Consider the following 25898-nt stretch of genomic DNA (forward strand, 5'->3'; position numbering starts at 1 on the left):
CGCAGGAGCCGGGGCACAGCCGGGGCTCCGGCCCCGCGAGCCCGGGGGCCGCTCCTGCTCCCGCTCGGCCCCGGGCCGCGCCCCGAGCAGGGAGAGCACTTCCGGGGACCGGACCCCCCTTCTCCGCCGCTCCCCAGGCCCCGGGCCCGGCACTTCCGGCGGCCGGGGCGCCCGCCTTCCCGGGACCCCCGCTCCCCCCTCCCCCTCCCCGGGATTCCCTCTCCGTAGCGCCGGCACTTCCGGCGGCCGGGAACCCCCCCCGTCCCCTGCTCGCCCCCGCCTCTTCTCCTCCCCCCCCCCGGGCCCGGCACTTCCGGCGGCCGGGGCGCCCCCTCCCCGGGCCCCCCGCTCCCCCCACCGCCCCCCGCCCGCGTCCCCCCGGGACCCCCTCCCCGGGACGGGCACTTCCGGCGGCCGGGGGCGCCGACCCCGCCCCGCCGCCCCGCACCCACCTCGGAAATTCTTGATGACCAGCTTCTTGGAGCCGCCGGCGCCGCCCGGCTTGGAGGCCACGGCGGCCGCGGCCAGGGACGCGGGCTTGGTGAGGCCGTTGGTGTGCCCGACGAGCGCCGACAGGGCGCCCTTCCTGGGGGTCTCGTCGGCCATGGCGGCGGCCGGGAAGCAGCGGGCGCCCCGCCCCGTCCCGCCTCCCGGGCCGCGCGGGCGGGCGGGCCTCGCGTCAGCGCCGCCCCGGCCGCCCAACCGCCGCCCCGCCGGCCCGGCGCGACCCCGACCCCGACCCCGGCCCCGGCCCCGGCCCCGGCCTGACCCCGCCCCCGCCCCCGGCCCGGGCCGCCCGGCGGCCGCCGCGCTCCTCGTGGAACGTATAACGGTCGAGGGGGGCGGCGGGGCCCAGCTTGCCCCGGGCGGGAGCCCAGGCACCCAGAGGCCGCGGACCGGGCGTCCTCGCCGGGAGGCGGTGGCGAATCGAAGCGCAGGCTGCGGCCTTCCTCAGCCCGGGCGCGCCGCCATACCGGCCCGGGGCGCACGCTCCCGCGGACTCCCTTCCTCCGGAACCCGCGTGCGGGGTAGGCGGGCCTGGGGGGCGCGCAGGTCCGGACGGACCGAGGGCCGGAAGTGAGGCGGCCGCAGCCGGGCGCACAGGCCCCGCCCACTTGCTGCGGAGGGTTCGGCCATGGCGCACATCACCATCAACCAGTACCTACAGCAGGTGGATGCGCGGGGCCGGGGCGCGGGTGTGGGCCGGCCGGGGTCGGTGTGAGGAGCACCGCGGGCGTCCGCTCGGGGGTGTGGCCGGGGGGGCCGTCCTCGGGGCACCGTGAGGGGCTTAGGGGCTCCTGCCGCCCCCGCCCCCCCCCGCCGCCGGTCTCGGGCCTTCCCTCTGAGGGTGTTCGCGGGGTGCGCCTTTGAGAGCCCACTTGACTACAGGCTCTCGTGAGCGTTTTACGTGCTTCTTAAATCCCTCCCGGTTTCCTGCCGCAGCTGAGCGCTCTGTGGTGCGGCGCGTGCCCCGCTCGGCCTGACGCTTGGGCAGGCGCGGGGGGGCTGCTGCGCTCAGACCCGGGTCCCAAGCCTCGAGTCGTGTCTCCACCCGCCCTGCCGGGTCGTGCCCCCGCTTTCGCTGCGCCCCTCGTTCCCGCGCCGGGCGAGCTCTTACCGCCGTGCACGGCGGCCCCCAGTTAGCGCTTTTCCTCGGAGGCGGTGACGCGGCCTTCGGGCAGCGGCCTTCGGGGGCAGCGGCCTTGGGGGCAGCCGTCGGACCCGAGCTTCTGGCCCCAGGCGCCGTGGCCTTTCCACGCAGCAGCCAGCCAGCGCCTTCTGTCCCAGTCGGACCCCTCCCGAATCCCGGGTTCGCAAGTGTCTCTTGAATCTCACTGACCCTGTGGGTTTGGACACGAGTCTGTTGGCCTGTTTTGTACCTAACACATCCTGGGCCAGCAGCTGCCTGTGGACAGGTAGGTCTTTGTTTCCCCGGTCTCGGGGGGGAAGTGATTACTTCCCAGCAGCTCTCCGGTCAGGGCTTTGCTTTCACTCTCCCCGAAGCTTACAGGTTCTCTTGTTGCTGTCTTGGATGCTCCTGGAACACATGCGTTCCTGGCCAGAGACCAGGGGCTGGAGCTCAGCACAGCGGTGGTGTGGGGTCAGCCTGTCGGTACCTGTGGGCCCAGAAGGGTGCCTGCACCTGCGTCAAAGAAAGCATCCACCCCTTGTGTGGCAGGTGATGAGCAAGCCTGCTTTCCGCTCACGGGATGGGGGAGACATTGCTTCGTTGCTCAAAGTGACTAGCCACATCAACAGCCCTGAACAGCAGCCCAAGGAAAGAGCTAGTTGTCAGGGCTTTGTCTTCCCAGCGCTCACCTCCAGTTTGAGCAGTCCCAGGACGGCTGTGGGCAATGGTCGGCAGTCACTAGGATGTCCCTGCTTCCAGTGAGGCCCTTTTTATTCAGTGTTTGGTGCTTCCACACGCCTCCAGTTTCTGTTTGGAGAGGACGGGTCGAGTTAATTTACTGTAACATTTTTTTCTAATGTTCTACTTTTAAAAATTGTGTTTAGTAAAAGATCAGTTTGTTTGTACAGCTCTCCCTTGAACAGTGTGGGGGTTAGGGATGCTGACTCCCCCAAGCAGTTGGAAATAAGCCTATAATTTTTGGCTCACCAAAAGCTTAACCGATAGCCTACTGTTGGCCAAGAGCCTTACCAACCACAGAAAGGGTCAACTAACCTGTGTTTTGTGTTGTGTTATCCATGACATTCTTATAGCCAAGCGAGAGAATGTTATCAAGAAAATGGTAAGGAGCAGAAAATACATTGTGCCGTACAGTAAAGAGCCGTGGAGTGACCTGTCCATCAGGGGTCAGCTGCACTTTCCCCGCAACTGGGGCTCTTCAGTATTTCTGGGGTTTCTCTAAGGGCTGGTATTGTTTGGTGTTCTTCTTTCTTTGGTCTATTCTATAAACACTTACCGCAAATGGCAAGTTACTTTTAAAAAACTATCTACATTTAAAATTGTAACTTTCGGGCAGTCCAGGTGGCTCAGCGGTTTAGCACGCCTTCTGCCCAGGGCCTGATCCTGGAGGCCCGGGATCGAGTCCCACGTCGGGCTCCCTGCATGGAGCCTGCTTCTCCCTCTGCCTTGTGTCTCTGCCTTTCTCTCTCTCCCTCTCTCTCTCTCTCTTTCTCTCTCTCTCTTATGAATAACTAAATAAAATCTTTAAAAAAAATTGTAACTTTCCTCCAACTTTTTATTTTGAAAATTCTTTCTTTTTTTTTTTTTTTTTAAGATTTTAGTTATTCATGAGAGAGAGAGAGAGAGGGAGAGAGAGAGAGGCAGAGACACAGGCAGAGGGAGAAGCAGGCTCCATGCAGGGAGCCTGATGTGGGATTCGATCCTGGGACTCCAGGATCATGCCCTGGGCCAAAGGCAGACGATAAACTGCTGAGCCACCCAGGGATCCCTTATTTTGAAAATTTTCAAATCTACAGACAAGTTGAAAGGAGAACATTGAAGACATGTATACCCTCATCTGGCGCACCACATTTATGTACCCTTCCCCCCCAGGTGTGTGTGCTTTTCTCCTGTGAGCTCTTGGAAAGGAGGTCGCTGCCCCCATGGCCCTTCACAGAGCACCGAGGCTGTTGTGCTGTCTGGCTGTTTGGCTGGTGGCATAGCCTAGAAACGTAACACCAGTGTTTTCTGGTAGAGTTTGGGCTCCACATCCACCCACAGTACTGTTTGGAGCCTCTTTGTTACCTGTAGGGTCCAGTCAGGTCACACTCTGAGTATGACAGTCTTGCTCTGTAAAGTCTGTCATCTAGAAGAGTCCTCTTGCCTGTTTCTGGGAGCAGATTTGTTTGATGACAGTTTTTAAAAAAATGTCCAGGGCAGTGGACTCATGGATGTGTCATCATCTACCTTTATGTGACTCTTTCTAATGATTAGGTTTGGGCTTAGCTGACCAGTGTAGACATCCTGTAGCCTCAGGAGGCTTGCATGGGTGCTCCAAACTGGATCACTGGGGGAAGGTGAGGCCCATCATCCTGCTCCAGTGTCCGTATTGATTTGTAATCTGTTGGATGGATTGTGAGAGCCCATGAACATCCTGTTCCACACCCTTTCTAGGGTGATAGCAGGTTTCATTGGTAGTTTTTTCCCAAGCAGGTTATTATGTGAGTGTTTGCCAAGTGGTAATTCTCCCACTCTTTTTACGTTTGTCAGCTACTACTTCATCTGTTAGAAATGCTTTTCCCTGTGCCCCTTTTAAAAAGTATCATTATAAGGTGGTGTTAATGCCAAGTTTTAATCCAGAGCCAGTGAAATTATTCTTACTTTTTTTGAAGCTCAGCTTGTCCCACATTTGGCCGCTAAGAGTGCCTTCAGACTGGTTTCTGGGGCTTTCTGACATGTGTGTGTCCTTCCTTGAGCTCTGCTTTGCTTTCTGGCACAGTGATTCCTGTGCAAAGCTAATGGATTTCTCTCCTTTTTCCAGTGCTGGGCCAGTCCTTTTTCCAGGGAGCTCTAGTTCCTCTTCCTGGGTAGTGGAGATTAGGAACTGGATCTGAGTTCAGGGTGTCCTCATTGCTACTGGAGGAGGGGAGGGAGTCATTACTTCCAAGCCTTGCTAACAGTTACAAGTTCCAGGGACACCTGGCTGGCCCAGTTGGTGGAGCATGCGACTCTTAATCTCAGGGGGTTGTGAGTCCAGCCCCACATTGGGTATAGAGATTACTTAAAACTTATAAGTTTCAAGAGTAGATGACTCCCCCCCCCCCGCCCCCTCCCTGCACCCTCCATGGACCAGCTTGGAGCCAGGAGGTCACGAAGTGATGCACAGTAGCCAGGAAAGAGAGTGTTTTCCCGGGAGCACCCAGAGCCAGTGAGCTGTCCCTAATGGGCGCCGCAGTCTCTGGACCAGGCCCACAGGTATGCTGCTGAACCAGCTCACCTGGAGTCCAGCTGCATGGTCCACGGGAGGCTGTTTAAATTGAAAGGCCGAAGGTTCTGAGACACGATGTACTAACAGTCACTAAAACAGGTGAGTGGGTGACTTTGGTCCTAGTGTTCCTTGAGCTGCGCCTCAGGTCTTTGAGATTTATCTCTAGTCTGTCACTGTCCCTCTTCCTTGGTGCCTCCTGTGACAAGTGCTCTGGCGGCCTTTATTAGCTTCCTTGAGGTAAGGGCACCGATGGGACCGGTATTTTGTGATTATTCCTAATACCTCATGCACCCTGCACAAGTGCCTGTTGTTTTCTATTGGAAAGTAAATCCCTAGAAATGGGATTGCGCCTATGTGGTTTTCTTCGGTGGTCGAGTGGCAAATTCCTGATAACTCAGTAGTTGTAGGTGAGATGGTGTGAACTTTCCCGGGTGATGCCCTAAGTGGTACAAGAGCCCAAGAGCTGGATCCGTTTCTTCTGGCTGCAGATGCTGGTGTGTAGGATTACTGGGTTGAGGGGAGAGCAGGTGTGTGCCCCCCTAGTGGGCGCACCTCAAAACTTCTTGCCCTCCAGTCCTTTTCTTGCATTGGTTGCAGTGAGTCCAACCACCCTTGCCATGCTTACTGCTTTTGGGGGTACATCTCACGGCTGGGGAGTGACATGTGTACTTTCTGTCGTCCCTGACCGAGGTCTTTGTGGGCATAAAATTGACAGAGTGAATCCCACTGCAGATAAATCATGCTGTATGCGCAGCTTTCTCTACGCTCTACGCTTGCCTTTCTCTGGTTTGGATTTCTGTGTTCTCTTTTGGTAAATAATATCTTCAGATGTTACTTGGTTTTCTAATTGCAGCTGTCTGCCACAACACAGGCACTCAGGACAGAAATCTGTAAAAGCCCCGTGGGCCCTCAGCCCCCACCTGGTGGGCCCAGGGGCTGGTGTTTCTTCCTGTGATCACGTGTAACGTGTAGTTTCTCTTTTCTTCCCAGACCGAGTTAGGCACTTTTCCTGTGACTGGGTGTTTTTTTTTTTTTCTTAACAATAAGCACACTGCAGACACTCTCTGGCATGTCATCACTGATGGGTCTATCTAAATCTTGCTTGCGACACCCAGGTTCCTGTGGTGTGACTGTGACATGGTCTGTTTCGCTGTTGCCATTCCCTGTTGTAGTTTATGTATGGGTTGAGTGGAACGTGGCTTGTAGTTTCTTTTTTTTTTTTTTTCTCCATAAGCTTTATAAGTGAATTTTCAAGTGTCTATATGACCGAGTAAAACTAAAATAATGAGCCTTTTTTTAATAACTACTGACTTATTCATTGTTTCTAATGTGAGTCACCTATTTCTTTGCCTCTGAAAGAGCTCATTTTGAAATGCTGCAGTCGTTTGCTGGCTTCTGAGAGCCCCAGCTTATTCTGTGTTGTGACCAAGACTCAGGAAGATGGATTTTTGAGGCTTATGATGTGTTGGTTAGGTTCTGCGAGGGCAGAGTGGTTGGTTTTACTACTCTGCTGGTCTCTTTTCAAATGTTTCAGGTCTATGAAGCCATTGATACCAGAGACGGGGCATCCTGTGCGGAGCTGGTGTCTTTCAAGCATCCTCATGTCGCCAACCCACGGCTTCAGGTGGGCAGATGGGCCACGCATGCAGGTGTCTGAGAGGCTGCCAGGTGACCAGCTTCCAAAAAGCGGTTGAGAGTTTGAATCAGAAGGAAACTAATATTACCGCTCTTTTGAAAATTTTAAAGTACATATCATGTCTGTACTAGGAACTAATTCTAGTTCCTTTATTGAGCACTGTGTGTTGGATACGGTGCTGAGGTGTGCAGCTTGTGCTCTGTGGTTAACTCCCACATGACCCTCTGAGTGACAGAGAAATGCAGCGTGTAGGAGGGTTGTCCAGCACACAGGCGGTGGGCCCTTAGCTGTGCCCAGGCCTGTCTGTCCCCAAAGCCCACAAATGTATCCTGTTACAAGTAAAGGTCAGTGGAGCAGAGCCATGTCTGCTTGTTCATGTGCTCTGTGGCTGCTTTCCTGCCACGGAGGCGTAGCTGGGTAGGTCAGCAGATCTATATAGCCTGCAAACCCAACGGTATTTACCATTGGCCTTTAATGGAAAGCATAAACTGGAAGTGTCCTTGAGTTAGCAGATAAATGATATGCAAGCCCTGTCTTCTATAGAAAAGAATCTTGGCATTTTGTAAAGCCCTATTTTCCTCATCGGTTTTCATTGTGATATTGGAATGTGTTCCTGTTGGGGCACAGTTTTTCTTTTGAAAGAAAAAGGAGCTCTGTATATTGGAGATCATATTTGGCAATGTATAGGCTGCACCTCCGACCAAATAAACCAGTTTGTGGAGTAGAAGTAGGTTCTTTTTAAAACTTTGATTTCCCTGAATGGTTCTCCTAAGTAACCATGGTGAAAACCATTGCTCTAAGTGGAACTTAATGCCAGAGGCTCCCTGGCCAGAGACTCCTCAGCCATGACACGTGCTGCCCATTGCACCACCAAGGGTGGATCCCTTCATCATAAAACTCCCTGCTAGCCTCCTTATGTGGCCCTCCATTCACTGATGGCCATTGTCTGCCTAGATATTCCACCAGGGGCCATGGGGCAGGCCTTTTGCTGCTGTTGTCCTGTTTCTTCCCTCACTTACACACATGGATATGCACATGTGTTTAGTGCATCAGGGACTAACTGACTTCTTTAACTCTGCGTGCTTTCACCATGTGGTACTCATATGACCTAAAACCTGGCCATTAAGAGGGAAGAGGACATTAGAAATAAATGTCAGCTAGCCTCACCCAGGATAGATCGGGTCGCTCTGTCACCAGGAGGTGAAGAAAGGTGATTGCTAACATGGTGTCCCCTCACTTGGCAGCTCACTCACACCACTTCCTTACTGAGCATGTAGTAGCTGCTTCATAAATATGTCTTCACTGACTGGCTGCCCAATGTTAAGGTATACACGTAAGGTATACAGGCCCTGGGTGACAGTTGTGGCAGAGTGTCAGGTGTTCCTGTTAACTGTAAAGCGTATGTTCCTTTGAAAGCAGATTTGTCTAAATCTCTTTCTACACATTGCATTCTTTTGGTGCCTTTTCATTTTATTTTTGTCATTTTTTCCCCTGTTATTTAGATGGCCTCCCCGGAAGAGAAGTGTCAGCAGGTTTTGGAACCCCCTTATGATGAAATGTTTGCTGCTCATTTAAGGTAACGCCCTGGTAGGAAGAAAAATAAAGCAAATCTGGAAATTGCCGCACTAGGGAATTTGTTTAAAATCTTAGGCTTGGGGATCCCTGGGTGGCTCAGCGGTTTAGCCCCTGCCTTTGGCCCAGGGCGTGATCCTGGAGTCCCAGGATCAAGTCCCACATCGGGCTCCCGGCATGGAGCCTGCTTCTCCCTCTGCCTGTGTCTCTATGTCTATCATGAATAAATAAATAAATAAAATCTTTAAAAATAAAATAAAACAAAATAAAATCTTAGGCTTGAGGGACACCTGGGTGGTACCAGTATTGGTTTCAGCTCAGGTCATGATTTCGGGGTCATGAGATTGAGCCCTGCCTCATAGCTTTGTCTGGTTCCGTGAGGGGGTTTGCTTGAGATTCTCCCTCGCCTCCCTTTCTTCCCTCTCCACTGCTTTCCCCCTTCACACATGCACTCTTTTCCTCTCTTAAATAAATAAATAAATAAATAAATAAATAAATAAATAAGATCTTAAATCCATCATCTTAGGCTTGAAACAAGGAATAATTTGCTTTGAAAAGAAAATTGCATTTGTGGGTTTTGTTTTGTTTTACTATTTTAAATTCAGTTACCATGTAGCATATTTCTAGTTTCAGGGGTGAATTTAGTGATTCGTCAGTCTTACATTACACCCAGTGCTCATCCCATCATGTGCCCTTTTTCATGCCCATCACCCAGTTACCCTGTTCCCCTATCCCCCTCCCTTCCTGCGACCCTTAGTTTGTTTCCTATGATTAAGAGCCTCTCATGGTTTGTCTCCCTCCTTCATTTTATCTTGTATTATTAAGAAAAGTACATTTGTAATTTCCCATTGGTAAAGCTTATGAACATTTTTGAAGTTTAAAATATTTTAAATTTTTAATAATTTTTTTTTTCATTTCAAAGATAATGTATGCTCTTAAAAGTTGAAGATAAGTTGTGGTCACATATTTACATATTTATATCACTTGACACTCCTTTCATTGGCTGTTTAGTGGTCTTTTGTTTGGGGTGGGTGTATGGCTCACCACTGACTTTGGCCTGTTTTAACCTCTTTGCTTTGCCAGGAATGGAGCTAGAGCCAAGCAAAGCAAACAAAAGACTTGCTTTTCAGTTACATCTCATGGGTACCATTTTCACCATTGGAGGGTGAACCAGGCAAAGTTGGGTGTCCTAAAGCCTGTGGCATTTGATCACCCTCCTGTCCACATGCCTCCAGTGCTTCCAAGCAGGCTGGGGGGAGGAAGGCCTCTGGAAAAGTCAGGGTACCACTGGGCTCCTGGTAGTGGGAGACTTCCCACTGTTTCCTGGCTCTGTGCAGTTTGTGTTAGGGTTCCAGATGTGATGAGCTGACCATGGCTGACCCTGCCCAGCGGGCATCCAGTATGCGCTCCTGTAGGAGTATAGCTGCAGTGGCAGGGCCGTGCTATGCTCTTACTAGTGCCTGGCACTCAAAACCTACTGTAACTAGGGTCCCCTTCCGAGGCTGGAAAGAATTGTCCCAGTACATACTGTGGGTTTCCTCTGATGCCAGCCCGTTTCAGTTCAAAAGTCACCTGTGTATTTCTTGTCCTCCTTCCCATTCCGGTAGCCCACCAGGTGGGAGCTGCACCCCGAGTGCAGGGTAAGCGGTGCACTGGGGTGACTGTGATGGAAGTGAGGGGTGGGCCTGTGGGGCTCGCCTGCAGGTCCCGCTGCCTGTGTCCTGAGCCCATGCTGTCTCCTCTGCAGGTGCACTTACGCGGTGGGGAACCATGACTTTGTAGAGGCGTACAAATGCCAGACTGTCATCGTCCAATATCTTTTCATTTGTGTTATGGTTCAGTTATATCCGGGGTTCAAGATCTGGAGACGTTGGGTCATTTTTATTCATACCTTTAATTAGAAAAGAATTGAAACTGATTTTTGGAAGAGAAACTCGTTTAGTTATTTATTTCATTGAGGTTCTTAAATGTATCATGGACCTTAGGACTGTAGTCCAGTTACCCATACAGTGAGGTAGAACACAGGTTATGATTAAGGGTTCTTTCTAATTCTGTTGTGAAAAGTGATACTTCCTTGAAAGCATTAAGGATAGCTGCAGGACTAGTTAGTCCCTTGGTGAAATATGAGAACTCCAAACTCCAGGCATAGATTGCTGAGAGTGGACTCCACTGTGGTTACTGGAGACCTTCATCCAGCCACTGTCTGATTTAAGTCATTTAAATGGGTTCTGCGACTTTAAGTCAGGGGATGTTCTAGTATTTATGTGTATTTCAAGAGTTTTAGTTCGCTTATTTTTTAATCTTCTTGTTTAAATACAAAGGAGAGAGACTAGCTTTGTCTCCTTTGAATTTAAGGATTCTATAATCAAGGAAATAGACTTTATACGGCAGATGCTAAAGCATACTATGTATAATTGTGACCGCCTGGGTTCAGAAAAACCAAATAAAATGTTTGAAATTGCCAGTTAAGAGTCTTACAATAGTCGCTTACTTTGGAGAACATATGTGTGAAGTAAATACACTTATCTGTACTGATACCTAATGATATTCAGGTATTTGTAATTTGTACATTTTTTCCTTCAAGAACTTATCTCTGTGATATGTAAAATTCAGATTCCTTTATATTCCTATTACAATTTGTAGCATTGCTTGGGTTTTGCACGTTGTTCTTTCCTTGACATAGTACGTCATTCCTGCGTGCATTTCAAGCTCACAAAGAAGAAAACTGGTAAGTACGAACAGAAGTAACCAGAAACTGGCAAATGGCAGGGTTTGGTTTTGGGTTTTTTTAGCAGAAGCTTTTTAAAACTTTATTCTAAACAAATGTGTGTCGTGTTTTCTACATGGATATTTAATGTCTTCTGTTGACACAGGATAATATTGCTGCGGACAGTGGAGGTTCAGTAGTTAGTGTAAATATTAAGTGGCAGACCAGCCAGATTGTTTGCAGTGTGCTCACATAAATATGAAGCCTTGTTATTTCAGACCTTCCATACCCCAAAATATTTGTCCATTGTCAATTTTGAGCTTGCTTTTGGTCTTAACTTGGACAAAAGGGCAGATCAACAGCAGTTCATGTGGAGTGACAGGACACATGGCAGTTTGGTGATTTTAGGTTCCTTGACAAACTAATTCTTGATTTTATGATTTATGATTTATTAACTATGGGTAAATATGGAAAATACCTTTTAGAAAAAATAAATACCCTCTTTAAATGAAGACTTGTCTTACACGTAAAACCAATACCACCAGCTAAATTTTAAAAAATCCTTTTAGGACATTTTGCCTATTAATTTTTCTGGGTCCTGTGGTTCTTACTGAACCACATCTTGCTTTAATGGAGCTGCTTGGGTAATGGTTGAAGGGAAGGAGAAGATGTTGTCTGGGGCCAAGGACCCTGGACACCTCAGGATCTAGACCTCAGGAGGGTTGGGGCAGTGGGTGGGCATGTTAGTGTCTGTCGATCAGGAGCCCCAGGGGCCATGGTGGAAGTGAGGAAGGCAGTAGTAGCCGACCAGTTCCTGGAGGTTGGTGGCCCTACTGTGGGTAGGCAGTAGCCCTGGGTGTCAATGTGACCCTTGCCTGTGGGGACAGAGTCTGACCTAATGGCCTCTTCAGACATGCTTGCTTCTTTGCCCCACAGGGCTCTGCCTGTCATGTATGCTGTAGCGCTTGACCTTCGAATATTTGCCAATAATGTAAGTTCAGTTTTTGTTACTATTCTTTTAAAACTCAAATTCAGTTTCCTTTTTTTTTTTAAAGATTTATTTATTTATTTATTTATGATAGACACACACACACACACACACACACACAGAGACAGAGACACAGGCAGAGGGAGAAGCAGGCTCCATGCCGGGAGCCCAACGCGGGACTCAATCCCGGGTCTCCAGGATCGCGCCCTGGGCCAAAGGCAGGCGCCAAACCGCTGAGCCACCCAGGGATCCCCTCAAATTCAGTTTCTATCTGTTGCTTGCTTTCATGTCATTCTTCCAAAGGTTTTGAGGTTTGGGGTGTACCTGGTGTAGAGAGCAAAAGGGCAGGAGGTGGCTGGACGAACTTTTCTCTGGGTAGGTTCCCACGCTGTGGGTATTGTGGGAGTTGAAGCCAGTGTGGCTCTCAGAGCATTAAGTGGTGGGTCTCCTGCCCTGGACTGGTCCCAGAGAAGCCTCAAATCAAGGAATGACAACTCAGAGATGAAGAGGCCCCAGGGAGAGCCAGAGGGGGCAGGCAGCCCAGGAAGACAGCCATCTTTGGCACTCCCTGCTGCAGCCACCCAGAGCCTGCCAGTCCCCAGCATTTCAGCAAGGGCGAAGGGGAGCTGGACCCACTCCAGCCAGCGGCAGCTCCCCACCAGCATGGCATCCACTGCTGATGCAAGATCCATAGTACCATGACCTCAAACCCCAAATATCACTTACGGTAGAATCTCAGCCCATGAGGAGAGATGGTACACAAATGGTAGATGTTGGAATTCCCTGACTGGATCGCACCTCGGCTGTCATGAAGCCTCAGGGAGCAATCATGAACATGCTTGATACAAACGAAAACATAGATGGGCTCAGCAAAGAAATAGAAGTTGTAAAGAACTATGATGGAAATTTCTAGAACTGAAAAATATAACTGAAATGCAAATTATCTGAGTCTCCAAAGAGCTTTGTTTATATGAGTTATAGCTATTTGTATTTACTGTATTAAAAACTTTTAACTGGGATTTTAAAAAATATTCATCTAAAATAATAAGCCTTTTATGTGTTAACAGAATTGATGTTTTAAATAAAAATAACAGTACTTTCCAAATGAACAAAATGTGCTGAAAAGAGTGTCAGTTTTTTACATTTTAATCTCAACAGAAGCCACCTGGATCCTCTGTGCCTTGGTGTGCACAGTGTTGCAGAAGACGGTCTGGTGCCACACAGGTGTAGATGGAAAGGAGAGGAGTATTTCAATAGCCTTTCAGATAATTGCAGACACCTTTTTTATACTATGCCAGAGCTCCAAGAGATAGTTGTTTAGGGTTAATTAGTGTGGTCTCTGAAGCTTAGCAGTGAGCTTTTTCTACTGTTAGATAGAATTCTCTACTGTGTCCTGGTCTCTGGGTGCATTGTGTGCTCTTGTGTGATCTTGTAGCATCATACATTGATCATTTGGAAAATTTGGTTCACTGAGTTATGGAGATGTTCCAAATGTTGATGTGTTTCGTTGTGTAAAAACTCCAAACCAGAAAAACCCCATTTGTTTAATGTCTCCAGTGACCTTATCAGAAAAGTTCTGAAGTAAGGAAATCCCAGGTTCATGGTGGTTGATAGAAATTGTCCAAAATTCTGATTTTGTTGTTGAAAGGACAGATGTCATTGGCAACAAATACTGTTAGTCGTTTGCCTGGAATTGAGGATGTCTTTCACTCATGTTCAAGCAGCTGGTCCCTCAGATACCCTCGCCTGGCCCACCGTGCTCCTCTGTCAGCCACTGGTTCCATGGGACAGCTGGTGACTCCAGCAGCTTCTCGAGTGCTTTCCCTTGAAAAAACCATCCTCCTTCACCATGCAGCAGATGTGCTTTGCACATACTGTCAGTGCATCACAGAGAATATTAAATATATGTGTATTCAAGAACCAAGACTTAATATTTACTGTGTCATCAAGGACAGCTTAAAGTGAAATTAGGGTTACTGGTTAAAGATTGCACGGGGGTGATATCAGGGACATGGTGTTGCCGCTTCTGTTTGGTGTCGCTGGAAAGGCCCCTATGGTTTCACCTCCTGCCATGCTTACTCCATCGGTGCAAATGACAAGACAATGAAAAGACAAATAATGGCTGTAGGTGTTGTAATGAAGATAGTTTGACCACATGGATCATGTGCAAGTGTTTTTGAAGACTCCCAGTGGTTAGTAGACCAGACTTTGAGAACCTATGTCACAGATGTAAGTCAGAGTAAACGGACCCAGGAAACAAAGGGAGAGTCAGTGCTGGTGATAACTTGGGTACCTGTGGGAAGTGTGTGTGTTTGGGGGGTTCTGACTGGCTATAAGTGGGGGCGGGAGGGTCCATGAGCCTATACAGAAGGGCTCCCAGGGCAGTGAGGCCACCTGCCACATATGCATGGAGAACAGGTGGACTTACCAGGCTTAAATTGGTTGAGGAGTTGATTTGTGGAAGAGGCAGGAAATACTATTGATCTCTAAATTTTTAACAGTAACATCAACCAGAAGATTTCACCAGAGCTGCTTGGGACTTTGACCCTTGGTTATTGCCGTTTTTACTTCCAGGAGCACGGGAGGTTTCTTTTTCATTAAGGGACCCAGAGGCAATGAGACATAAATGTTTGTGTTCTATCAGGCAGACCAGCAGTTGGTAAAGAAAGGGAAGAGCAAAGTTGGAGACATGCTGGAAAAAGCTGCCGAGCTGCTGATGAGCTGCTTCCGCGTCTGTGCCAGTGACACGTGAGTACAGCCCTGGGGGTAGGCGCCCTGGCCCCTGCCCTCTGTTGGCAGATGACCCCGTGGTTGTTGTCCTGTCGACTGTTATGTTTGGCAAGTGAGAGAGAGAGAAGGACATTTCTCTGGCATAGCATTTCTGGAGCATGTTCCTCCCGCCCTGGGTCCCATTTCCCGCTTGCCCGGGTCCCATATGCCAGGAACCCACTGGCCTTGGCTGCAGTTCTGTGGACGCTGAATTCTCCAGCCGTCTTTTCTTGTCTTCCTGTCTGTCTGTGGATGCAGAATTCTAGATAGACGGCTCTTCCAGTTAGCACTCACAGGCTGTGCTCCGGGATGGAGCGTGCCCTTCCCTCTGGCCCCGCTGCCTCTTCGCTCCTGCCGTGTCTCCATACTTCCTTAGGGGGTTGATGGAGCTTCTTGGAGCTGTACACTGGTGTGTTTCGTTAGATCCTTCCAAGGGTGATTTTTGTATTCCTCCTCCTCCTCCTCCCCCTTTTGTTCCCATCCTGTCTCCTCTGGGACACTGGGCACACATATGTTAGACTGCATGTCCTGCCACACAGCATCCCCTCTCAAGCCATCGGTGAGTGACTTAACACTGACCTGCTTTCAGGGAGACTGGCCATTACTTAACGATTCTAGATTTTACATCCGATTCTGCTTTAAGAGATTATTACATTTTTCTCCTGAAACCCCATCTCTTCACCTATTGTAAAATCACACATACTCGATTAGGAGTTTCAGGAAATTGTGAAGCCAAGAAAGAAAAAGTAAGGTTTTCCATACCTAAGTAAAACTTGTTCATGGCAAGTGTTCCAGTTTCTCATTTCTCAGTTCTCTATCCCCACCAGCCCCAACTCAGAACATTCCAGCCAGAGTTGTGACCCGGGATCCTCCCCATAGAGGCTTCCTCACCCCATGGGGCTCAGACAGAGGAGGCTCTCCTTTTGTGGGTGGCTTTTGTGGCAGATGGCATATTTGTTTGTAGGACTCACCAGCATACTCACTTGGATGATGACACTCAGTAGCCAAGCCCGAGGGAGTCCATTGTTGCTTCCACGCTGTGTCTCTTGGGCCAAGACAGAGTTCAGTACATGCTTGTCATGGGATAACTGGCTTTCCTGACATGACACCCAAAACTAATCTATGAAAAAATAAATAAACCGACTTCATCAAAATTAAAAACTTGGTGTTTCAAAGGATGCGGTCCAACAAGTGAAAAACCACCACAGAATAGGAAAAACGCTTGCAAACAATGTAACTGACATTAGCCTCACACATCTAGAATGTGTGAAGATAAGTAATCAATGTATGTGGACCAAGGACCTGGATAGACATTTCTGCAAAGAAGATAGATAAATGGCCAGTAAACCCACAGAAAGATGCTCAACATCCTTAGTCACCACAGAAATGCAAATAAAAACCACAGTGGCTGCACTTCATATATGTAGCATGGCCAGCATTGTGCTGAGCACATAGGGGACTCCAGTGGGTGGGAGGCAGGCACCCCGGCTTTGCAGAGCAGCGAGGCAGGGCCTCAGAGGCCACGTGACCTCTCCCCTCAGGGGTTGCTTTTCTGAGTGTCTCTGGAAGGGACAGGCAGGGGCAGTGCCCAGAGCAGAATGGTCACAGGTGCTACAGACTGCTTGCGCTTCCTCCCTATTTTGTTTTCTACCCTCCCTAACCCTTTGAGGCAGGCAGTGGAATGTTAATTGTCTCTATGCTGATTTGAGGTCATACTTCTAGTTAGTGACGAGGCCTAAGGGAGCTGGCTACTATCCCAAAATAGGACTTTGGTGTTTATTTTTTTTTAGATTTGATTTGTCAGCACAAGCAGGAGGAGAAGCAGAGGGAGAGGAGGGAGCAGACCCCTGCTGAGCAGGTAGCCTGACCTGGGCCTCCATTTTAGGACCTTGGGATCATAGCCTGAGCTGGAGGCAGATGCTTAACTGATGGAGTCCCCCAGGTGCCCTTGGGACTGTGGTATTTAAACACTGGCTGTAGTATTCACACCTTGGTCGTAGGGAGGGATTTCTTTTACCCCTGGCTTGTGAACAGCCTGCTGGTTCATGTTTATTTCATATACTTTGACCCCATGCCCTGGGATTTCAAGTGTGCAGGTGGCTTGCCCCTGGCCCCTCTCTGGCACCCCATCTCCCTGTCTGGGCATGGAGGCTGCACCCAAGAAGAGCCATTGCAGAGCGCAGATACACAGCATACTGAACTGTGCATTGTGTTTCAACATTTGTTGTGAAAATCCTCAAGCATCTGACAGTGTGGAGAGTTTGACAGGACCCACCACTTGCACCATTGGCATTTACTGTACATGCTGCACAGTGTCCATTCATGCATCTTTCCTCCTGTGCATCTAGGAGTTTTCTTTTTCTTTCTTTTCTTTCTTGGTATGTTCTAAAGGTTATGAGTCCGTCAGAAACTTCCATAAATGCTGCAGCTTCTCCTTGGTAGTGGGAGGTAATGATTTACATAGATCTTTTTTTTTAATTTTTTAAAAGATTTATTTTTTTGTGAGAGAGACAGAACGAGGCAAGAGACATAGGCAGAAGGAGGGGAGCGTGATGTGGTACTTGATCCCAGGACCCCGGATCATGACCTGAGCCGAAGTCAGACGCTCAACCACTGAGCCACCCGGGTGCCCCAATTTATACAGATCGTGACTGTATTTTGACAAGTGTGTACCTCAGTGTGACCCTCCTAAGGCCGAGGACATTGCCACGCCGTCCTCTTCCCAGGTGGACCCTCACCAAGGTTCTGGTCTCTCATTTGACCACGTTTGAGTGGACTCACACAGCATGTGCTGCATCTTGCTGTGTGTAAGATTTGTCTATATTGTCATGTGTTTCCATAGTTCGTCTTGTCCTCAGGAGAAGCGAACACACTTCCCATCTTTTTCACACGTGTCTTAGTTAATAAACGTGATGCAGACGAGGTAGTTCTCTGCTGGGAGTGTACCACCCACATGCTTTGTGGTGTCGTCTGTAGACCTCTGCTCTCGAGTGGTTTGGTTTAATGGGCGTGGCTTTAGCTGTAGGCTTTTATCTGCAGGTACTGATCTTGTTTAGGCACATTGGTGTGTGTGTGTGTGTCTGATTTATAAATGTTTCTTTCCTGTGTAACTTGAACTGTTTTCCCATAGTCGGGCTGGCATTGAGGACTCGAAGAAGTGGGGGATGCTGTTCCTGGTGAACCAGCTCTTCAAGATCTACTTTAAGGTGTGCTTTCGAGTGGGTACTTTCACTGCTCTGCAGGTGTTCCTGAGTGCTGCCTCCGTGGGTCCTTGGCACCTGGCCGTATCAGTCGATTCTGTTGAGTGCCTGCTGGGTGCAGGGACTGTCACAAAAGCTTTGTGTGTGTGATCATGTTTTAGCCTCCACCCCTTGAGGTAAACACTGTGCCTCTCAGGAAAGCACGGCAACAGCACCCAGAGCAGGTGCCCATTGTGGTGGGACCAGGCCTTCCACCTGGTGGGGGGGGGGGGGGGGGGGGGCGGGGACAAGGTCCTTCCTGCCTCATGAGGTTGGCTGGTGAGGAGCGGCCCCATTGGGTGCTGGCAGCTGGCCCCTGTGTGCATGTCCTCTGTGCCCGTGGCTTGTGTTTTAGCGTTTCTTATTAAATAACCAGCTTTGATGATGTAATTGGCTTTGTAGTTCTCACTTTAAGGAGGCATGTACTTAGTAAAGTGAGTCCTGCTTGTTTTGTTTCTTTTGAATAATACGTGAAATGGGTTATTGTAGATCAACAAGCTGCACCTGTGCAAGCCCCTCATCAGAGCCATCGACAGCTCAAACCTGAAAGATGACTATAGCACTGCCCAGAGGGTGACATTCAGGTACTACGTTGGGCGTAAGGCCATGTTCGACAGCGACTTCAAGCAAGGTTTGTTGTTTTGTTTTGTTTTGTTTTTAAGGTTTGTTGTTAATCTTTGATTCCTGTGTTTTAAAGACACTGGATTCTGAGCAACGTTAAGTGATGTTTTGGAGAACACTCACTGCCTCTTACCAGTTCATAAGGAGGAGCTCGGTGTGACCCAGGCTGGTTTCGTGTGTGTGTGTGTGTGTGTGTGTGTCTGTGTGCTTATTGACCTCGGACTTGGTGACATGCAGGGAGGCCTGTGCAGGGTCTCTGGATTCTCTGCCAGGGTTGCAGTTCCCATGGGCAACTTTCCTGTGTGAGGTGCTTCAGCACCACCATCTTCTCGTGAGTGTGAGTGATCACCCTGTCCCAGTGCCATGCCCTCATGGCATCTGGGGACGCGGAGCCCGGGCCGTGGGCAGTTCCACCACAGGCCTCTGCTTTAGAAACCCCAGGGGCCACCAGAGCTGGAGGGTTGCTGTGCGGCATGGTGCTGGGACAGTGCTCTTCAGAGCAGTGCTTTCTGGAAACCACATCACTGGGAGTTTCCATCATGAGTTCTCTCAAGAACAGGAAGCTGAGTCTTTTCAGCTTTGTGAGCAGCTGGTACGTGGAGGTTCTCTACGGTCTCCTCTACCGTGCACGGGCCAGACTTGTGAACCCATGCCCTCAGTGGTGATGTGCACGTGAAGCAGCATGACTTCCAGCCGTGGATTCTTGACAACAAAAGTAACCACACTGCCACGGTGCTTGCTCTGGTTTTTACTCGATAGCCTCATTTTCTGTCACAAAAGTTTTAGTAGGTCCACAGCTTTCAACAAGGGCTTCCCTTGATTGTGCCCCCAACCTTTTTTTTTTTTTTTTTTTAATATGAAGCCTAAAAATAGAAGCTTTTAAGTACTATTCTTTTAAAGTTTCTTAAAGGTATTGATGTTTTTTTCTCCGAAGATTCACTGAGTAGTATTTTTGAATACTTACTAACAGTAAAAGATGATTGGCTAATATTAGTGGTAGGAATAATTGGTTCCTGAAACAACAGTTTCAGAGGATGAAACAGTGGGATGCGGTGTGGGCGGGAGCTGCAGCAAGTGTGTGGTGCTGTCTCTGCAGCTGAGGAGTACCTGTCCTTTGCCTTCGAGCACTGTCACCGCTCAAGTCAGAAGAACAAAAGGATGATTCTGATATATTTGCTTCCAGTAAAAATGCTGCTGGTGAGTGACTTTACTCCACTTCTACAGATGTCATCGCTTTGAGGAGGTTGATAGAGTCTTAAAAATAAGCAGATGGTGCATAGCTACGACGGTCTGAGCCACATGTGAGCACACCCCTGAAATAGAGGAAGGGTCAGCTGCTTTGTTTGTGGCCCGAACTGTGTATCTCCACAACTGACACCTCTGGATCCTTCTAGAAGGACTTTGTGCTTCCTTTCTCTTAGAAGTATGTGCCCTTCTGCCTTAGAAGTGTAACATACGTGAGACAAAAGAAACGCGTATTATTTCTATTTCCCCTAAAAGTCTAAATTAATAGAAATGTATTAAGCTGGAAAGAAAATTGTTTTGCCAGCCTGTATGTAGGTATCTTATATAGTCACCAAAAGTTAGAGACTTAAAAAGAAATGACCGGTAACTAGCACTTAATTGACTAAAACTTCTTCAGAGTGATAGGGCATCCTTTCCTCCCATTTAAAAATTCTTTAAAAATTATCAAGGCAGTACCCACACAGTTCAGACTTGAACAGCTCAGGGTAGCTCTTAGTGGAGGGGCCACGAGCCATACCTGCCTCCAGAAACAGCCAGTTGGAGGTGGTTCAGCTAGTTCTTCTGGACAGCGTTTCCAGGCTCCCAGCTCCTCGGCCAGCGTGTCTTCTGCTATGGCTTCCCACTTCCCCACAAGCACCGAGGGCATGAGGGGGTCAGAGCCGGGTGATCCTGGGGCTCTGGTTACCTGGCCCAAGTTGGCCTGTCTGCACTATGCCACAGGTCTCTCCGTGACTCCCGGGGAAGCAGGTTGCAGGTTTTTAAGACGTGGCTCCCTGGTAGGGGTTTTATCACAGGTGATTGTGTTAAAAATGCAAGGCTCTTACTCTGAGATATTGGCACTTTGTCCCAGGGTCACATGCCGACCATCGAGTTGTTGAGGAAGTACCATCTCATGCAGTTTGCCGAGGTGACCAAAGCTGTCAGGTATTCTCTCCTTTCCCATCTGGAGTCTTTCAGACACAGAATTAATGAAAATCCTCACCCGTGTTGTGTGAGAGCTCGCCCTGGCTTGGGTTTTCATGACCATGTTTGCACATTTGTCCTCACTCCCAGTGAAGGCAACCTTCTGCTCTTGAACGAGGCCCTGACGAAGCATGAGACCTTCTTTATTCGCTGCGGCATCTTCCTCATCCTTGAGAAGCTGAAGATAATCACCTACAGGAATCTCTTCAAGAAAGTGTGAGCTAAGTGTTTCCTTCCTAATAAGTGTGAGCTCCCAGTGTGACTCCTGCAACTGCACCATGAGGGCCAGCAACCACGCTGGGGGGGTGGGTGTGTGTGTGCATGTGGACAAGGCCCCAGCGCTGCCCCATGGGCCAGCCTCACACTGGCATCCCTGCATCCCAGCGCCTGGCACAGGTGCTCGTTTTCCTTACTCTAACCAACTAGACCTGCCCCACCTCTCCCCATTTGTCAGAAAGTTCAATTCTACATCCATCCCTTCTCCCAGCTATGGGTAATGTGTCCAGAACAGTGAGGACCCTGCATGGGGGAATCCATAGGGTGCAGCAGGTTGCCAGGGGCGTCCTGATGGCAGAGACATCAGACCGTGTGAATGATGCACATGTAGTAGATGCAGACACCTATGCCAGTGTCCTGTTCCTCCTGACCAGGTTGCCGGCTCAGCCTCCAGAGTGCTGGCGTCCTGTCAGTAACCCACGTAGACCTGTGCTTCCCCTCCCAGGTACCTGCTACTCAGAACACACCAGCTGTCTCTGGACGCTTTTCTGGTGGCCTTGAAGTTCATGCAGGTGGAAGATGTGGACATTGACGAGGTGCAGTGTATCCTGGCCAACCTGATCTACATGGTGAGCGGCCCCTCCCTGCCCCACCAAGTCCACAGTTTGAGGCTCTGGGGTCGTGGCTTGAAAGCTGTTGGCTGTTGTGAAGGCGTCTTCTGTTAGAGCTCATGTCACCCTGGGAAGGGACATTGCTGAGGGGCTGCAGGTGGGCGGACATCATGCAGTGTGTCTGCACCATCTCTGCATATGTTCGTTAGGCTCCCAGAGAATCACATGTGTGTTGGAGGCAGACCCAAGTGTGCACGGGGCTGCAGCATGAGCACATCTTGGTTGTGACCGCGGCCCCTCTCTCCTGCAGGGTCACATCAAAGGCTACATATCACATCAGCATCAGAAGCTCGTTGTTAGCAAACAAAACCCGTTCCCTCCGCTGTCAACAGTGTGTTGAGTGTCCACCTGGCCCTGAGGATGGGAGGGCAGTGGAGTCCTCTAGGTTTATCTGTACCGATGGACTCGGCCCTGTGCTAAGAGGGTACTCTGCAGCTGGACCCTCCAGGGCTCATTGGCCAGCATACACAGATGCCTTGACACCTCCGTGGTCACTCACAACTACATCCACCCTGTGGACACCTGGAGCTCCTTGAGGAAGCACGGGCACATCCATTGACATTGGAGCTGGGGACACGTTCGTGAAGGGGTTCTGTCCCCAGGGCAGCTCTGGCTCATTGCATAGCCGTCGTTCATGAGGGAGTCTTTGTTTCTATGCACCTCTTTCTATGAGATGTCATCCTGAATTTATACAGATGGTATATTCCTTATTTTATTTTCTTAACGTAACATTTTTATATGTTAAATTTCAACATTGTATGTGATTATAATGCTTTGGTTAACTTAAGGCTTCTTTTTACAAAATGAATTTACTTTGATAACTTCCTTTTATAGCTCATCATTTTTCAGAGTTTGCACATCTTCTCTGTTTATATGAAGCTTAATAAAGAAGGAAACACCCTAAACTGTTGTAGTTTATCTTTGCAGCGTTATCAAGGCTAGGAGCCACTTACCGCCTTGTGGGTTCCCTCTGCACGCAGGCCACTCCCGGGCATGGCGACATGGAACCAGCAAGCTTGTTTGGTCGCGCATCTGCACTGTGGTCGGGGCTCAGTCGGATGTTTGCTTCTGCTCTCTGTGATGCCAGCTGGGGCCCTTAGGGCTGTTGACCACTGGAGGCATGTTGGTGCTGGGCTCTAGCTCCCAGTGTCAGTCCATGCAGGCCTCGTAGGTCACATAGTGTCACCTTTGCCCTGGGCACATCCAGATTCTAGCTGAGGGGGATATGTGCCCTGAAGGGCATGTGCAAAACAGCAGGTGCTTGACTTCTGGGGCTGCCTTTCCCTCGCCTGTTCCCTAAGCAGGAGAGCATGGACACCGGGCGGGCACAGAATCACCTTGAACTGGCTCTCCGTGAGGAAGATGACCTTGTGCTGCTCACCAGGGTCACCCTGCAGCCTAGTGTCGAGTGGGGTTCCCACAGCACCTGGGTTTTCCTCTGGGCTTACAGTAAAGCTGAGGTTTGTCAACATTTCTGGCTCCTTCTTGGAGCCATGAATAGTGACCCTGAGAGTCAAGGGCTGGCTGTTACTGGTAACAAGTGGCCCTCTTTGGCCATGGAGGAGACAGACCTTGGGTGTTGGTGCCTTGGGACTCGACCCATGTGCTCCAGGTTTGTGGGCACCGAGAATGCACTGCAGGTTCATCCGCATGGCGTCAGCATACCTCGCCTCTGCCCCAGTGGGAGGGCCCCCTCTTCCTGAGTCCTGCCCGACTGGCCTCTAGAACCATCGTGCTAAGTTGTGTGGGAGAGTAGTGCCGGGCTTTGATTTACTGGCACCCCAAATGCCAGTAAAGTCAGAGCTGCAGGCCACACCGGCACGTCGTCTCAGCCCAGCCCTTTCTTTACACAGATGCTATTGAGAGTGTATGTGTGATAGTTTCCAAGAGAGGTTTCCATGCAGCAGAGCCAGGCTTGCTGTGGGGACCAGTGGTGCAGCCAGAGTGTGGGTGGGTGTGCCAGCAGTGCTCCCCATGGGAACATCGCAGTGCGCATTCACATCCCATCTGTGTGAGCTGTGACTTCATGGAGACATGGACGGTGACTGCAAATCTGTGCTCTCCAGCATTGCCTTCACCCTCCATGGGAGAAGCTGCCACTCCTCCGTTCAGAGCCGAGGCACCGCGATGCTTAGCAGGCTGCTTCCAGGGGCACAGTGGAGAGGCACAGCCACAAACCAGCGGCTCTCATGAGGCCCAGGTCTTCCTGCGACCTCTCGTGCTCCTGATCCTTTCTCCAGAGGGCCTATGGACGGTGTTCCCCACAGGTTCAGTGGCCTGCAGGCCCCCACCCCCACACCCTGGAGGCCGTGGCATGGCCACGGGTAGGGGTGGCTTTGAGAAGCTCTGTGGGCCAAGGACAGCTTCTCTACCACAGAGCTGCTTGGGGAAGTAGGCAGTTTGGCTAAAAGCTTGGATGCATGGGGAGGCTCGCTGGGGTGGGACGCCGAGCAGGTGGGCTCAGCTCACCCAGCAGGTGCATGCTGAGCACCCTCTGCACACCAGGGTCTGGCCAGGTGCTGGGACTTGTGCAGGAAGCCAGACGGTCCTGGCCGACCAGCCAGGTGGGGCCAGGACCTCGCCCGTCACCCCATGCAATGAACCAGGGTACAGGCAGAGTGGAAGTCGGGGAGCTGATGAGACGCCATCCGTCAGACACCGGGAGAGTTCAGATGCCCTGGCTGCGGGGCCAGTGAGTCAGCTCAGGAGCCAGATGGGTAGGAAGTAGGGGGGCATTTCAGATGGAGGCAAAGAATGGCAGGAAACCGCCTCCTAGTTCTTAGACCCACACAGGGGTGGGGGGAGTGGGAGCAGGACTCCAGGACAGGACCCCAATTTCTAGCTGGGCACCTGGTGGGCAGTCATCAGGATGCAGACAGAAGGCACAACTCCTGGGAAGCTTCTTGAAAGACAACTGGTGTGGCCCTTGGCTGTTTGTCCCTCCCCCACCTCCATCCTGCTGCCTGGGACACAGGTGTGATGGCTGGAGCTCTAAGTGCCATTCTGGAATATGAGGACCAGGACCAGTTCATGGAAGACTGAGCGGTGATGGCTGGGGTCACGCCCAGCTTCCTTTCATTTTATTTATTTATTTTTTGCTCCTCTTGATGTCTTGCCATTGTGTCGGCCCCTGAGACACGTTTACTGAAAGCGATACACAATCTGTGTCCACTTACAGCTTTTACTGAGAGGATTTCTGGCAGTTTATCACAGCTCTTTCAGAACTAAAATTCCATAGACCCCGTGATTGTTCGGTGTCGCCTAAGATCATGTGCCATGCCACCAATGGGTGGGTCTGACAGATAAACCACACTCTAACTGCAGTGACGTGGTAAGGGTTTGGGTTTTACTCCAAAGGTTCTGACTGGTGGAGTGATAGGCCCTGTTTGGTGTTCCTCAGACCTGTACTTGCTGTGGGGAGGGTGCACTTGATGGGGCCGTCTGGGGGACAGGCACAAGCCCCAGGGGTCAGAAGAGTGTCCTAGCACCACATTTAAAATGTCAAAAGAGAGAAGTTAAAATAATTTTAACAGTATACTTCTCTAACACAATAGATCCAAAACAGTGTCATTTCAATGTGCAATCTTTGTTTAAAAATCATAAATTTTAAAAAAATTGTAAATTTGAGTTTTTGTGCTTATTTCTGTGTGTGCAGGAGGGTGGGGGTGCTGAGGGAGAGCAGGGCTAAGGGGCTGGTGTGCAGCACTAGTAGGGTGGTGGCAGGTGGTGGGACCAGGGCCCTCCCCCACCGTTGTCAGCCTTGATCCTGCACGCCCGCGGCCATCTGGCTGTCACTCTGGGAGGACCCCATGTGTCAACAATGCGAGTAAGGAGGGAGGCCCCTTCCAGGTGGGTTCAGGCCTCCCGGGTCACACAGGTCCCCCCAGCCCACAACTGCCCTCGTGGCCCTGCAGGAAAGGCCCAGACGGCTGGCAGAGCCTCCCTGAGGGCGCCTACCGAGCCGGACAATGAGGCGGGGGAGCGGCGCCTGGCAGCACCAAGGACAGATCTGCAGATCCGCCTGAGGACATGGGGCTGCGGAGAGTGAGCACTGGCCCTGCAGCAGCGAGCACACTGGGCCTCCGCCGGAGAAATTCACCCCACCGTGTGAATGTTCCTGTTCCAGGCAGAGGGCTGAGGTGTTGAGAGCACCTCCCAGGAGTGAGGTCAGTAGGTCCCACCCCAGGAGCAGCCCTGTGTGACAAGGCTCTGCGCAGAGGACGCAGCCTGGGCAAGACATGCACCCCCATCAGGTGCATGGGGGACACACAGAAGGGCAGGGAGCCCAGTGAGTCTCACTGCCAGGAGAGCAGATAAGAGACGTGAAGTCGGCCCCAGGGGCCCCGTCCCAGCACACAGATGCCAGAGTGGCAGTA

The 25898-nt window shown here is 50.6% G+C and overlaps 2 protein-coding genes across 6 annotated transcripts in view; one reads left to right on the top strand and one right to left on the bottom strand.

Annotated features, from left to right (window-relative positions):
* CUL4A (cullin 4A) overlaps positions 1 to 1006 on the bottom strand; it is a 43231-nt gene extending 42225 nt beyond the window's left edge. The window contains exon 1 of the mRNA XM_041730901.1: positions 453 to 1006. Coding sequence (XP_041586835.1) covers positions 453 to 606 — 154 coding nt within the window. The 5' untranslated portion in view covers positions 607 to 1006. The remainder of the gene's footprint in view (positions 1 to 452) is intronic.
* Positions 898 to 22427, top strand: PCID2 (PCI domain containing 2). Of its 5 annotated transcripts, none has more exons than XM_041730906.1 (14): positions 898 to 1028; positions 6430 to 6519; positions 8034 to 8107; positions 9851 to 9916; positions 10790 to 10831; positions 11747 to 11801; positions 14443 to 14546; positions 17698 to 17773; positions 18296 to 18437; positions 19524 to 19624; positions 20523 to 20596; positions 20726 to 20851; positions 21357 to 21480; positions 21773 to 22427. In XM_041730906.1, exons 3-14 carry the CDS (start codon positions 8034 to 8036, stop codon positions 21860 to 21862), a joined length of 1074 nt encoding a protein of 357 aa, XP_041586840.1. In that variant the 5' UTR covers positions 898 to 1028; positions 6430 to 6519; the 3' UTR covers positions 21863 to 22427. The 5 variants fall into 5 exon arrangements, with proteins under 5 accessions (XP_041586840.1, XP_041586836.1, XP_041586838.1 ...); XM_041730902.1 differs by lacking the exon at positions 898 to 1028 and adding an exon at positions 1035 to 1171; XM_041730904.1 differs by lacking the exon at positions 898 to 1028 and adding an exon at positions 1180 to 1916.
* Positions 22428 to 25898: the final 3471 nt, after the last annotated feature.

This window comes from Vulpes lagopus, chromosome 16, assembly GCF_018345385.1.
Source record: "Vulpes lagopus strain Blue_001 chromosome 16, ASM1834538v1, whole genome shotgun sequence".
Taxonomy (NCBI): domain Eukaryota; kingdom Metazoa; phylum Chordata; class Mammalia; order Carnivora; family Canidae; genus Vulpes; species Vulpes lagopus.